At 34.5% G+C, this 14,783-nt stretch overlaps 1 protein-coding gene across 1 annotated transcript in view; it reads right to left on the reverse strand.

Moving 5' to 3' along the window:
* The window catches only part of Agl (amylo-alpha-1, 6-glucosidase, 4-alpha-glucanotransferase), a 43,169-nt gene extending 29,344 nt beyond the window's left edge, over window positions 1–13,825 (reverse strand). The window contains 6 exon segments of the mRNA XM_048814503.1: window positions 1,021–1,224; window positions 2,095–2,261; window positions 2,773–2,983; window positions 13,437–13,515; window positions 13,517–13,586; window positions 13,815–13,825. Of these exon segments, the coding sequence (XP_048670460.1) occupies window positions 1,021–1,224; window positions 2,095–2,261; window positions 2,773–2,983; window positions 13,437–13,515; window positions 13,517–13,586; window positions 13,815–13,825 (742 nt within the window).
* Window positions 13,826–14,783: the final 958 nt, after the last annotated feature.

The following is a 14,783-nucleotide window of genomic DNA, read 5'->3' on the forward strand; positions in this document are numbered from 1 at the left end:
TTTATAAGTAATGAATACTTAGTTGTTAGATTACAATGGCTTCACTGTAGACTTTGAAACCTGGTTTCCAGGCACACAAAGAAACACCGAATGTTAGAATATATCTATTTTTTCAACCTAATTTTGCTGCTATTGTTGGAGATTATCATCTATATTGATGAAATAGATCAATAAATTTTTTAAGTATCTTCATAATTCCTATGTTTACTTGGAAAATACCTCATGAAATTTCTTGAATTTTTGAACCACCCAGAATTCCTGTTCTATACATATGCAAATTAGTGGTTTCCACACTCTTCAACATTGTGGCCCACACAATATTTTGTAAGGTATGATGGGTTAAACTGAATACATGCCCAGAGGCATCATCAGTCCAGACTCAGTTGCTATGACAGGTAAGAGGAATAACTATCTCCTTGAAGATCATCAGTTGAGAAAATTTGGTACATTTTATAGAACTCTATATAGCTAAGGTATCTTGGGAACAAAAATAGTTTTTTTTTGGTGCTGGAGATGATCTAAAGCTCTTTTAATATGTGAAGGATATAACTTCTGAGAGTTTACTGATAATTTTCTCCCCAGTAGTAGAAATCATGTAGTTCTTTTCATACATGCTATAGTACCAGATGTTTTGCTATACAGAATATGTTTGTTTGTCTGGAAAGTATTAATACTCTATGTTGAGATATGATTATTAGGTCCTTTCTATCATGACTCTTTTTATAAACATCACATACAAATTCTATATTGATTATATCCTCAACTAGCACTGTTTTCTTGGAACAAAAAAAGTGATACTATATACAGTGATATTTGAAGTTGAAAGACATTATCATCATGTATGTCTATAAAATTTACATTACATAAGGAATGAGGATGTGGCTTGATAGTGAAATGCTTGCCTAACAGTTTTGAAGCCCTGAGTTCAGTTCCCATCACTGAAACAAACTGTTATATAAAATATCGAGGAATGAAATAATCAGAATTTAATATTCTCATCAAAATTAATGAAGTTCATACCAGTATGATTGTAGACAACATCTGTAATACAAAGAATATTCCATTCTTTTTTCAGTTTTTCCACGACCTGTCCAACATCATGCCATGTATACTTTTTATTAGGTCTTGAGAAATCAGGATTTAATTCTAACTGATCAGCAAGGGAGTAGCACGACCTAGATAGTCCAAGTGTCTGCAGTGGGGTGAAATGAATCATGTTGTAACCTGAAAAGCAAGACAACAAAGACCACTGTAAGAAAAAACAAACAAAACCAACCTAAAACTAAGAAAAATATCAATGTAAACTTTCTTAAGTAAAATAGAAAGGCTACCATGCTATTGGAAAAGGAGTCAACGACTTAGGTTCAAATTCTAGCTGTGCCAAAAGAGACTTTAAGCAAGTCCACTTATATCTTTCAGAATATCAGTGTCCTCATCTACAAGACCAGGGTAATAAAATAGTGTACTAGAAAAAAAATCACAAAACAGTGCTTAGTTATTATTAGGGATTCAATTTCTATTTGTTGAATAGACATATTTATATACAAAAATATCAGTATATACTCATCTCCTAATTTTAATGTTTCACAGTACTTATAGTACATAGTTATGCCAGTGAACTTTTCATTCCTTTCTTAATCCTACATTTAACTTGAAAATAGAAAATTAATGTTACTCCTATTTTATATAAGAGTAAAATAAGCTTTATCTTATTGTAAGTATTGTTGGCAGCTCATGCCTTCCATGTGGAAAGTCAATATTTATTAATTAAAATTATATAATAATATATTTCCTCTACATTTTAATAGTTTGCTACTGGTTTTATATGTCAAAGCAAAAATCTCATAAATAACAATGATCACATTTTATCATAGATGTCCTTAAGTTGAACCACATAACTTGACATTTTTATGGATTAAAAAGGGTCAACTTTAAAAATTTTCGTATGGTTCTATTTTCATATGGTTCATATAATTACTAAATATATTAAGAGGTAAAATTAGAAGTAGGAGCAAAACGTCTGAAATCTGTATTTCAGAGGATAATTACATTTATTTTAAAAAAGAAAAGGAAAAGAAACCAAGCTGACATCACCTGACTCTTTTGCAACCCTCAGTCTGTCTTCCCATTCATCCAAAGGTCCTAAACCCTTGGCTAAGAATGTCTGGAGAGTAACACAGTCCAAGGGTAACACGTGATCATCACTGCCAACACGTAAAACAGGGTCCACAACTATGTAACCTCCACCACTTTTCTCATTTCTAAGGAAAAAAAGCAAAATTAAAACTTTCCATTTAATGAGAGGGAAAAAGCGAGATTTTTCTAGTATCTGAATAACTGGAAGGAACTATCCTATTTAAAATTATATTATTTCTAACACATACAATAATTTACAAAGTTGCAACAAAACTTAATGGAAAGCAATTTTTTACCCATTCTGCATTATTACACAGTTAATACTACATTGCACAATTACTATATAATTATACCACATACAATATACATAATATCTAATAATGTTGTTTTAATGAAAAACAAATGTACTAGAATTTATCAGAAATAGCCAGCACACTTAAATAAATATCATCCTATAATCAGGTTGTAGGAAAAGACTAGATAATCTCATAGAAATTGAAGATCCATATTCTATTTGTATCTCAAAAAGCAATGTAAAAATTATACTGCCATGGTTGATAACTTTTTATAAATTACATAACTTCAAGTTTTACATAACTTTTTTTCCCCATATACAGAACACCTAACTTCACTTACCCTTGAAGGAAGTAATACTGAAATGATCCCGATTGTTGCAGATTAAGTTTACAATATTTATCAGAATCATCTTCTCTTTCTGTCGGATTTTCCCAATCCAAGGAACGGAATTTTTCTCTATTAAATGTTTCTCCAGGAAATGGGTAGTTTGTATACACAGTAACTGCTTTACCCTGCAAAGTTGGGCCTAATCGGAACTGTAGTTCGAACCCTAAATAAAAACCATATTTTAAAAAATTATGTTAAAAATACTGTTTTATTTAAAGAATTATAAAAACTAAGATTCTGATTTAGCTGCATTTTGTTTTACCAAGTATAGTAAACACTGTGGAACCATCTGCTTCACAATGTCCTGTTTCTTTCCCTGTAAACTGATTCCTATTCACATAGTTACTTTAAGATGTGAAAATTCTTACATCCTTATTTATATTGATCTCCTCAATCCCTCACAGCACCTTACCCTCACCCCTAAATTGACTTGTGCAGAGGTGGGCATCTGAGTGAAGATGTTCTCCAATATTTTTCAAACTGCAGCAGAGAAAGTGAGTTTCTCTATGGTGTCAAGAGTATGGGATTGTATATAAAACTTGGGAGGTATACTGGGACAACTATCCTACTCTACAAAGAAAACAAGTCTTCAGTGAAAAAAGTCAAACTCAAAAGAGGCAGAGTTTGAACTTTTCACAATTCTGAAGGCATGTGAGCCCCATATTGATATCTGCTGAAATACAGTCGTATGCTAACAAAGATGTACCAACTGGCTGGGGTGGTGGGAAACACTAACTTGTAGTACTTGTTGACTTCTTTTTCTTTTTTTATTTATTTATTTAGTTTTCGGCGGACACAACATCTTTGTTTGTATGTGGTGCTGAGGATCGAACCCGGGCCGCACACATGCCAGGCGAGCGCACTACCACTTGAGCCACATCCCCAGCCCCACTTGTTGACTTCTTGATAAGAACAATTCCACCATGGATAATCTAAAGCTATTGAAGCCACATCATTGAATGTGGAATCAGAAGGGAAGTATACATTGGTTCTTCTGAGTGAGTACACGAACCTCCACATGAACTGCTATCCCTACTCATCATGATTTAGTTATTAAAATCTTTGTTGGAATCCTGACACCCAAGATATTCCCATTCTTTCCCAAGTCATACTATTTCTATTAAACTATACCTGAGACTTGTATTACAAGTACTTATCATTAGAGGCAACAAAAACAAAACCCCATTATAGTTAAAACTTTACTGTTGAAGAGTTTTGGTTGGTTTAAGGAAGGCTTTGAACTTTTGTTACAATTGTTAGAATGTGAAAGTTTTGACTACACTCCAGTCTGTTAGGAATATAAAGCTTCTAAATATGATGTATCTCAATTAATGATAGGCAAAAAAACTGAAGGCAGCAGGAAATTTAGTTAAGTATAATTTTTAATACTTAAGGAATATTTTTGAGAAGATAGGAAATACTAATAGTTATAATGACTGATTTATTAAATAGCCAATAAAATAATAAAACATTAAAGACTGAGCACCTATAGGGAACAAAATAGAAAATTATTCCATCCTTGCAGTGCTGGAGTTCTAGAGAGGAAAGAGCATATTAAACAATGAACTTCACAAATAAATAAGTAAAGGAGGGGACATATATTGAGAAAAAAAGGGGAAATAAGCATTTTAAGGACAATGGAGGAGAGGAAAGATGTTAATGTGGTGGCAGAAATTTTAAATAGAATGGTAACTGAGAAGCTAAAGGGTTTGAGAGAAGTAAGGTAATTGGTCACATCTCTATTATGGCCATCTAAGGAAAGCACTGACTATGCGAAGAAAACAGGACAATAAAACTAGTATTTAAGTATGTGCTGGTTTCAGAAATGACAAGCAGCTTAGTATAGCTGGGTTGGAATAAGGTAAGGGAAAGGAAAAAGAAAAGAAACAGGTAATTAGATCATACAGACCTTCTAGGCCACTGTAAGTATTTTGGCTTCTCTTATCAGAATGAGAACACAAAGAAAAAGTTCTTGAAGGAAATTATTAGTGCTGCTCCCATGAATATGTGAATAAAGGAGGAAAATAGCCTTAATGCTGAATATGGAAAAAGATTTAATGGTCTGAATAGAAGATTAAATGAGCCACAATATTCCCTTCAGCAAAAGCCTAGTCCAGAGCAAGACCCTAACTCTTTTCAATTCTATGAAAGCTAAGGGATGTAAGAAAAGGTTGAAGTTAGCACAGGTTGGCTCATGAGGTTTAAGGAAAGAAGATATCTTCCTAATATAAATATCAAAGCAGATTCCACGGTGGCAGCTGCAGTATGAAGATCTAACTAAGATTATTGATGAAGATGAAGGTGGCTACATTAAACAGATTTTACATGTAGATGAAACAGTCTTATAGTGCCATCTAGGAGTTTTTCATAGCAACAGAGAAGTCAATGCATGGCTTCAGAGGCAGGCTGACACTCGTTAGAGCTTATGCAACCGGTGAATTTATGTCGAAGTCAGTACTCACCATTCTGAGAATCCTAGGGACCCTAGGAATTACACTATATCTACTTTGACTGTATTCTATAAGTAGAACAGCAAAGCCTGGATGATAGCACATCTGTTTGCAACATGGTTTACCGAATATTTTTAAACCCACTGTTGAGACCTACTGCTCAGAAAAAAAAAAAAAGTTTCTTTTCAAAATATTACTGCTCATTGACAATGCACCTGGTCATATCAGAGTTCTGATGCAGATGTACAATGAGATTAATGTCTGCATGCCTGTTTAAAAAAGTATTCATTCTGTAGCCCATGGATCAAGGAATAATTCTGACTGTTAAGTACAAATATATGCATGTATTGAGTGGTACTAGGGATTGAACCCAGGGAAGTTCTCTTAGTGATATCCCCAGCCCTTGCTTTTAAATTTCTGTTTTGTTTTGAGGCAGGATCTCACAAAGTTGCTCAAGCTGGCCTCAAACTTGTGATCTACCTCTTGCTTCAGCCAGATGAGTTTCTGGAATTAAAGACGTGTATCATTGTGCCCTGGTAAGTCTTTATTATTTAAGAAATACATTTTGTAAGACTAAAGTTGGCATCAATAGTGATGGATCTGGGTAAAGTAAACTGAAAACTTCTCAAAAGGATTTGCCATTCTAGGTGCTTCTAAGAACATTCACGATTCATGGAAAGAGGTCAAAATATCAAGTTTAAAAGGCATTTGAAAAAAATGTAGTTCAATCCTCATGGATGACTCTGAGGGCTTAAGACTTCAGTGATGTAAGTGATTGTAGATGTGATGAAAACAGCAAGATAACTAGAATTATAAGTGGAGCTGAAGATATGGCAGAATTGCTGTAATTTATTTAAAACTTTAATGAATGAATAGTTGTTTTGTATGATGAGCAAAGACAGTAGGTTTCTTGAAATGGAAACTATTGGTAGATGCTGTGTACACTGTTGAAATGACACAAAGGATTTAGAATATTCATAAATTTGGTTGATAAAGCAATGGCAGGGTTTGAGAAGACTCACTTCAGTTTTGAAAGAAGGTCTATTGTAGGTAAAATGCTAGGAGTGTCCCATGCTATAGAAAATTTTTGTGAAAGTCGATTGAGATGGCAAAATTCAATGTGACCTTATTTTAAGAAATAGCTATAGCCACTCCAACCTCCAGCAACCATTGTGCTGATCAGTCAGTAGGAATCAACATTGAGAATTGTCATTAAGGCTCAGATGATCATAAGCATATTTTAGTGATAAAATATTTCTTTCCTTTCCCTCCCTTCCTTTCTTTTCCCAATGCTAGAGATCAAATCCAGGGTCCTACACAAGTGAGGCAAGGACTGCATCACTGAGCTATACCTGTAGCCCTAATAAATTATTTCTTAATGAAGGTATGTATATTGTTTTTTAAGACAGAATGCTATTTTATAATCAGTAGACTACAGTATAAGGTACACATAACTTATATACACACTGGGAAACAAAAATACCATATGACTTGCTTTATTGTCTTGGTCTGGAATGGAGCCTGCAATATCTCTGAGGTATGCCTCTATTGTTAGCTTAGAATTCTATACCTGGTAAAAATATCTTTCAAAACCAAAGATTATGAGAATCAGGTTTTTCACTGTCAGAGAGGGTTGTTACAAATAAACAAGAGGGGAAATTTATAGTGAATATTATATTGGATATGATTCAGAGGTAACAGTATAAATTGCTGTTTACAGTCAGCTTGGGCCAAGTGTGATGAGAGGATTAGCAACTTGGGAGGCTAAGACAGGAGGATTGCAAGTTTGAGGCTAGGCTCAGCAACCTAGTAGGGCCCTAAGCAATCTAGTAAAAACCTGTCTCAAAATTTTAAAATTGATGGGTTGGGGATATGCTCAGTTGGTAAAGTGCTTGCCTTGCATGCACAAAGCCCTGGGTTCAATCCCTAGCACTACACACACACAAAAAAAAAAAAAAAAAAAAAAAATTTGAAAAAAAAATAGTTAATAGTAATAATAGGGTTGGTGATGTAGCTCAGTGGCAGACGGTTCATCTACCATGCTGGAAGCCCTGGGTTCCATTCCCAGCCCTGAAGGAAGGAAGGAAGGAAGGAAGGAAGGAAGGAAAATTAGTATGGTTCAAGGCAAATCCTGACACTAAGAACATGTTGGTATGTTCCTCTCAAGTCTAAAATTATTCTTTTGTAGCAGTAAATTGCCCACATTGATGTTCAACAGGTGGTAAATTTTTCTACAACACTAAATAATGGGAAAGATATTTTCTGTAAAGATTTCAGTAAAACACGATAGAATACCAGACTCTTCGAATTTACTCTAATCCAATCAAATTCTATGACTGCCAAGAGAAATATAGCCTGCTTTCATACTGTAGTATGAATAATGTGAGTAAATAGAAGTTCTAACCATTTCTGAAAAAAGTTAGTGATAAGAACTGTTAATTACATTCCTGAATTGAAATAAAATATGGATATAAATTTATTCATAGTAAATGGTGTTAGTAAATCAAAAACAAATTATCCAAACAGTGTTATTAAGTAACTAAACATCCAGAGACTCACTTTTCACATTGTACCATAAAACCAAGAATTTTTTCCCCAAGGAACTACGGAACTACATACACAATTTTTTCTACAAATTAATATAGCACTGATATATTAAGAATTTATATATATTATATATGTGTGTGTATACAAATATGTGTGTGTGTGTGTGTGTGTGTGTGTGTGTATATATATATATATATATATATATATATATATATATATATTCTTGGGGCTGGGGTTGTGGCCTAGCATGGGTGAGGCACTGGGTTCCATCCTCAGCATCACATAAAAATAAAGGCATTGTGATGCTGAGGATGGAACCCAGTGCCTCACCCATGCTAGGCCACAACCCCAGCCCCAAGAATATATATTTTGACCTAATAATTTAATGTAGGTATATATCTTTTTGAGGAAATAGTGATGCAAACATAGGTCATGTATTAGGATATTTATCATAATCTCATTTACTATGATTAAATAAACTGACAAAAACCTAAATATCTAATAATTGAAAATAATGAAATAATTTATGATATATCTATAAGATGGAATATCACAAAGCCATTTTAAATCATGGTATCAAAAGGTATTTAAACAGCATTTAATACTTTGTTAAATTTTATGTATCTGAAATCCTTTCTGGAAAAAAGTATGGCTGAAACAAGGTAGTAAGGAAGGTAATATACACTCAATAACATTATAAGCAGTAGGGGGGAAAGCAGTTACAAAATTGTTTAAACAGTATGATCTCAATATTTTTAAACAAAAAGTACAGAAACAAAACGTCTTTTTTATACATTCTTATAATTGGTGAAAGTCATTAGAGCTACAACATAAAAGAATAGATTAAGAAATAGTTGCATGTAGAATTAAAACATGAAATAAAATACTTAGTGTCTATGAGAATCATCTATATACCTTTACAAGAATGTTTACATTTATCATCAGGGAAAATGGTGACATTTTAAGCATGTGCAAATATCAGAGACTAGCCAATTGGACATATTTAAACAAACTGCCACCCATTACATTTATACAAATATTGTTTTTCTAATTACACAAAGACTCAGAGAACTTGCAGTACAAAGGTTAAAACTCATCTAACATCTTTAAAACAGTATTTGAATAAATAGTCTAACTTCAGAAAAAAAGACAAGCATTCCCAAAATGAGTATTTATATAATGTACACGTAAATTCAATAAACTATGTAAATTGTGAAACACCAGAGAAAAATTAAAGGAATAAGATATAAATGAAATAAATACTTTTTAATAACTAATTTTATTTATTAGTAAGTGGAAGTCTTTCAACTCTCAGTAAAAATTAATATTGATACTGTCAGTGAAAACAATTTGATTAAATAAATTTCATTATTTTTAAAGGTCTTTAATATTCTGTTATAAAGTGATTCAAAGTTCAAAGTTCTATATTTTGATAAGTGGTTTTAATGGCCTCAAAGGTGGAAAAAATATTGTACAATGGTATCCAAATACAAATAAAAGACAATCTTAGTGCTGTGTTCATTAAACCATATATTAATCTTTTTTCTCAATTGTAGATGGACATAATACCATTATTTTATTTATTTATGTGGCACTGAGAAGCCAAAACCCTGGCCCCATGATATTAATCTTTAATCACATTCACCAACTGTATAAAGACTTTTGCTGAAATGCTAGTGAATTTATATTTTTTCTGACATCAGCAATTGTTTTTATAAGCTAATCACACAAAATTCTGAAGCATGACTATAATAAACTAATGATGTGAAAACCAATTGAAAACTTTTATGTGGAAGATTTTAAACACAAAGGAAAATTGGTTATCAATTTTTTAAAGTGGGCATGTGTTCATTTACATGGGTAAAAATCACACAATGATGGAAGCATTTCTAAAATATATATTCAAACACTTTTGCTACAGAAAGGAAAGTATGTCTAGATACTGAACTGGACATACTGTAAATTGTTTCTATAAATCAAGTTTCATTGAACACAGTGATACCCATTCATTGCCTATGTCTGCTTTTGGGTTACAATGGCATAGTTCATTAGCTCCAACGGTGTGTAACCTACAAAGCTGAAAAGATTTGCTATCTGAAAGTTTATGGGGAAAAAGTGTGCCAAACTCTGCTCCACAGTATCAATTTCCTTCAGTAAAGCAATTAACTTTATCGTTTGTGTATCTGAAAAAGATAAATGCTTTTTATTTTTTTCTGACATTTTCTAAGTTTCATATTAGAAGGCTACTTGTCATTCCTGAAAACACAGAATCTCAAAGGGCAAGTCTCAAACACTTAAACAGTTTGTAACTAATCTTTCCCAACTTCAGTAGAGTAAAAGAGTCATTTCTGGTTATTCTTCCTCTTGTTTCAGAGTTTTGGAAAGATTGTTTTGTTTTGTGTTTGTTGTGTTGGGCATTGAACCTGGAGCTTCACACATGCTAAGCAAGCTCCCTACCACTGAATTACATTTCTAACCCCTATTATTTAACATAATATAACTTGTTTATCTACTTAACTTGACTTAAGTATGTATGTAATCCATGGCAACATACTGAAAAAAAAACAAGGGTTTGATTGGAAGTGCCCCCAGACCTATGACCTCAATTCTTTCCTCATAATGTTTTTTGTTTGTTTGTTTGTTTTTTAACTTATCTGACAGAAACTGGGAGTGTTAATATTAGTTCATATATTAGCAAAATTAAACACTTTTTTTTTGGTACTGGGGATTGGACCCAGGAGTACTTTACCACTAAGTCACATCCCCAGTGCTTTTAATTTTTATTTTTATTTTGAGACAGGTTCTCTCTAAGTTGCTGAGGGTCTTGTTAAGTTGCTGATGCTGACCACAAACCTGAAATTCTCCTGCCTCAGCCTCTCAAATCACTGGGATTACAGGTGTGTGCCACGGCACCCAGCTTGGGTTACTTTTAAAGAATTAAAACAGAAAGAAAAGCAAGCACGCAAGCAAGAAAGAAAGAAGAAAAAGTAATAGTCTATGTTGTCTTTCTGTGTCCCAATACATAGATCAGTGTATACAAGACACTCTAGACCTCTAATCCAAGTCATAGAAACTAAAATTTTTATGTACAGTAAATGAAACACTAGAATACCTGGCCTATGCCAGATTCCATAATTAATCATCATCATGCTAAACTTGACTTAGATCATAGCAGTACATAGCGTGGCTATCTTATTCCTCATGCTAAAACTAGGAATACTTTATTCAGATTTGCAATACATATTACAGATTTGCAGACATAGGCAATACATATCCCTCCTAGAGACAGCTAGCAAGATGAGTGATAAAGTATTATTGTAAATGGAAATTTTTCCCTCCACATGATTTATAGAAACTGAAGCTCCTAAACAAAGAATGTTTATATATAAAATGTTTATATTTTCTTAAAGAGGAAAAATGATAAATTTAACCAACCTATATAAAAGATGGAAGAATTCCAAATATGGAGAATACTTATTATGTTCATTATTCTGCTACTAAGTGAGATAAATAAAATGGGAAGACTCATGCTTTGGCTAGAAAATAATTATTCAGTCTTCTACTTGTTGAATTAAAAGAATCTACAGAGATGTCAGTCTTGAAAATGAAGATAAATTCTTTTATGGAAAAAAGAAAAGAAAAATGAAGAATGGTTTGGTTGTTTGCCAATTAACTATGAAAAAAACTAAAAATTCCCAGTTTTTTCACTCTAATTGGTTACTAAGTCCTATGCATTTTAAAATGTCTCATTCTGTCCCCCTTTGCAACTCTGATATTGTTAAATCCTTATCTTTAACCAGATACCATTTTTAAGCTTTTTTTTTAATTGTAGATGGACACAATACCTTTATTTTTCATTTATTTTTATGTGGTACTGAGTATCAAACCCAGTGCCTCAGATGGGCTAGGCAAGCACTCTACCATTGACCTACAACCCCAACCCCCAGACAGGTTTTTTAAAAGAGCCTTCTGGATGATTTCTTGTCCCAGTGTTCCCTCTCTTTAATTCATCCTTCACATTACAAATTATCTTCTAAAATAATATGATCACTACAAAAAAAGTGACATATTCCCATTCATAGCAATTGGACGAAATTACTGTTTCTTAACTAGAGTTACAAAGTCAACCACATCATTCTTATTTCATAAGACCTTCACAATTCCCTCTTCAAACAGGTTAGCTGAATTTGCCAAGTTTTGGTACATTTAATCAGAGCTGTAGTGATCGATCAGCAAGTATTTATTAACTGCCCTTCTGTGGAAGGGCAGAATATCTTTATTTCACAAATAGAGAAATTAATGCTAAAAATGTAACTTGATGAAAGCCACATAATTTGTTAGCAGCACAGCCAGGAAAATGCTGATTCCTTACACTTGTCATTACACTGTACTCAAAAGCTTCCATGAAGAAAGCAAAGCTCAAGGACCTCTTTTAAGGAGTTCTTGGCACAACAGCTGAGGCAGTAAGAATGCATAATTCTTTGAGGCTAGGGGAACAGGAAAAAAAAGGATTCCTAGCAGATACTTGCAATTAATTAAAATGTAGAAGGGAGTCCAGTGAGACAAATTAAGTTGACAGGAATATTAAGAGGGTAAAGAGGAAAAAATAGTCAAAACCAGAAAAGTGCAGAGTCAGGAAAGCCAAAAATGGAGTAAGTACTTGGTGATCTTAAGTGCCACACCAAGTTGGAAGAAGAGGAGGGTTGGCATTGGGGGTAACACATGAGATGGCTGAAATTCAAAGAAAAATAAATTTAACTCTTCAAATATTATAGAAATAACAAAATTTCTTCAAAATGATTACCATTGTCCATTTGGTACACCAGTAAGGGGGAGCTGTATTTATTTTTCATATATTCAATTTCTATTTCACAAATTATATTACATAAAATCACTGTGGAAAGTTTTTCAATGTTGAAAAATTACAAAACCTAAGAAAATACAGCATCTATGAATCTGTTTTATAGAAACACAATTTGATCTTTTAAATCACAGCTTAACTATATCAGCATAATCTCATTGGCTATTTTTTATTTGGCAAGAAACTATTTTCAGCTTTTATCTTCCCCACATTTGAGAGCATTTGGATTAATATAAAAAATAGTTTATTATATTTTTGCTGTACTCTACTAATTCAGAGGTTCAGTAAAGGAAAAGAGTGAGCTATAAAAAACCAAAGTTACAGATATACTCAGCAAAATTATATATAAAATATTTTCACTAAGTTTTAATAAGAAATGCTATCAGAAATAATGTGGTCATTAATGTGGGAGTTTGCACAGAAGGAAAATTGACCTATTTTATCCTTGTTCTTACATGACAGATATAAAACACTTTTAACTAAAATCAACTATAATTAGTTTAATCTGCAGAATATGAAGATCCTAGAAAACTGTATCTAACTCAAAGTTTTATTGTTTGGCGCTGGGGATTGAACCTAAGGCCTTACTCATGTCAAGCTCAAGTTCTACTACTTTAGACATCATCCCAGTCCCTAACATAAAGTTTTAAAAATTTTAAATTGTATAACTAAGAAGAACCAATAAAATTTTTAACTGCCCATTAATGAGTTAAAATTTAAAAGACACAAAGGAGCTATTCAAACAACTTGCTACTTACCTTGTTCAAGTCTGAAGAGGGTCTTTTCCAGCTTTTCCATTTCGTTTAGTAGTAAAATTCTAATCTGTTTACCGTGTCCCATTTTGGATTCTGGAGGCTTTGAAATCTTTCAGAAGAATTAAAGGAACTCCAAAATCAAATGAGTTACCCCTGTGACACACAAAAAAAGGAATTACAAAAAAGAAAATAACTATTACCTTAAACTCTCCAGGGCTGACAGCTAGCTGCACTTACATGTTCTAAATGTCGTTTAACTCTAGCAGAGCAATGAGAAAGAAGGAATCTTATAAAGAAGATCCGAGATGGCAAATTGTTTTCTCTTCCCTTAAAGCACAATGAGGAAGACTGAAGCAAATATACTGTATTGTCAATTCTTACAAATAAAACATAACAAAACCAAACAAGTTAAAGCATTCTCAGAGAAAAGCGATACTATTTAAGAAAGCCTGGAGTTCAAGGGGAAAAATTCCCCGGTCTCAGGCCAAAAGGCTGTCAAGTCTCCAAATGGCACTTCTGCTTACAGGAGATTAGTCTGCTCAAAGATAACAGGTGGGAGATCGCCCCATTCCCAAATTCGGGTCAGAAGCCACCAATGGGGAGATGAGAACAGAGGAAAGCAGTTGTCGCCCCTGGAATAGCTGTAATAGACATAGGATGGACAGAGAGAGCTATAGATAGAAAGAATGCATTGCTCCGGGAGGCCAGCAGCATTCCTAGCACTTACGGTGAGCAAGTTATACAGGCGGCATCTGGGAAACCCCGGGTCTGGCGCTATTCGGGGGAGGGCACGGGAAGGCAGGCAAAAGGGGACAGGCCGGCTGCCCAGCCGCGGACAAACGCCGCAGCCCAGGGAGGGCAGGGCGCGGTGAAGGGCAAAGGGAGGGGAGGTGGCGCCAGCACCCGGAAACCAGCGGGGAGCGTCCCCGAGACTCCGCCTCGCGCGGGTCCCCCGGAGGCCCAGATTCGACCCGGCGAGGCGTGCACTGGCTTAGGTGGGAGTGGACCTGCCTCTCTTCCACTTCCGGGAACCTCCAGGCCCACTAGCCCAGACCGCTAGTCTCGCGAGAATGTGTTCACTGCGGAGTTTCAGGCTGCTGGAAGCCGACTTCCCAAGTGGCTGCAGCGGGCCCAAGCTGGGAACCGCTATTTCTCCCGGCTTTAGGGGAGGTGTGGCGGCGTGGGTGCCACAGCCTGTGAACTTAAAATTCTGTGGTTCCAGGCTACGAAATAGATTGAGCCGCCCAGTAGGATCTTTTCGTGGGAAGGACTGAATGCTGAGAGCCAAGCAATGTGGCTTCTCGTGCCTTTTCTACCACTGTGTGTTTCCTGTTTGGGGGGGGGGGGGGG

The sequence above is a fragment of the Marmota marmota genome, unplaced genomic scaffold (assembly GCF_001458135.2).
Source record: "Marmota marmota marmota unplaced genomic scaffold, marMar, whole genome shotgun sequence".
Lineage (NCBI taxonomy): Eukaryota > Metazoa > Chordata > Mammalia > Rodentia > Sciuridae > Marmota > Marmota marmota.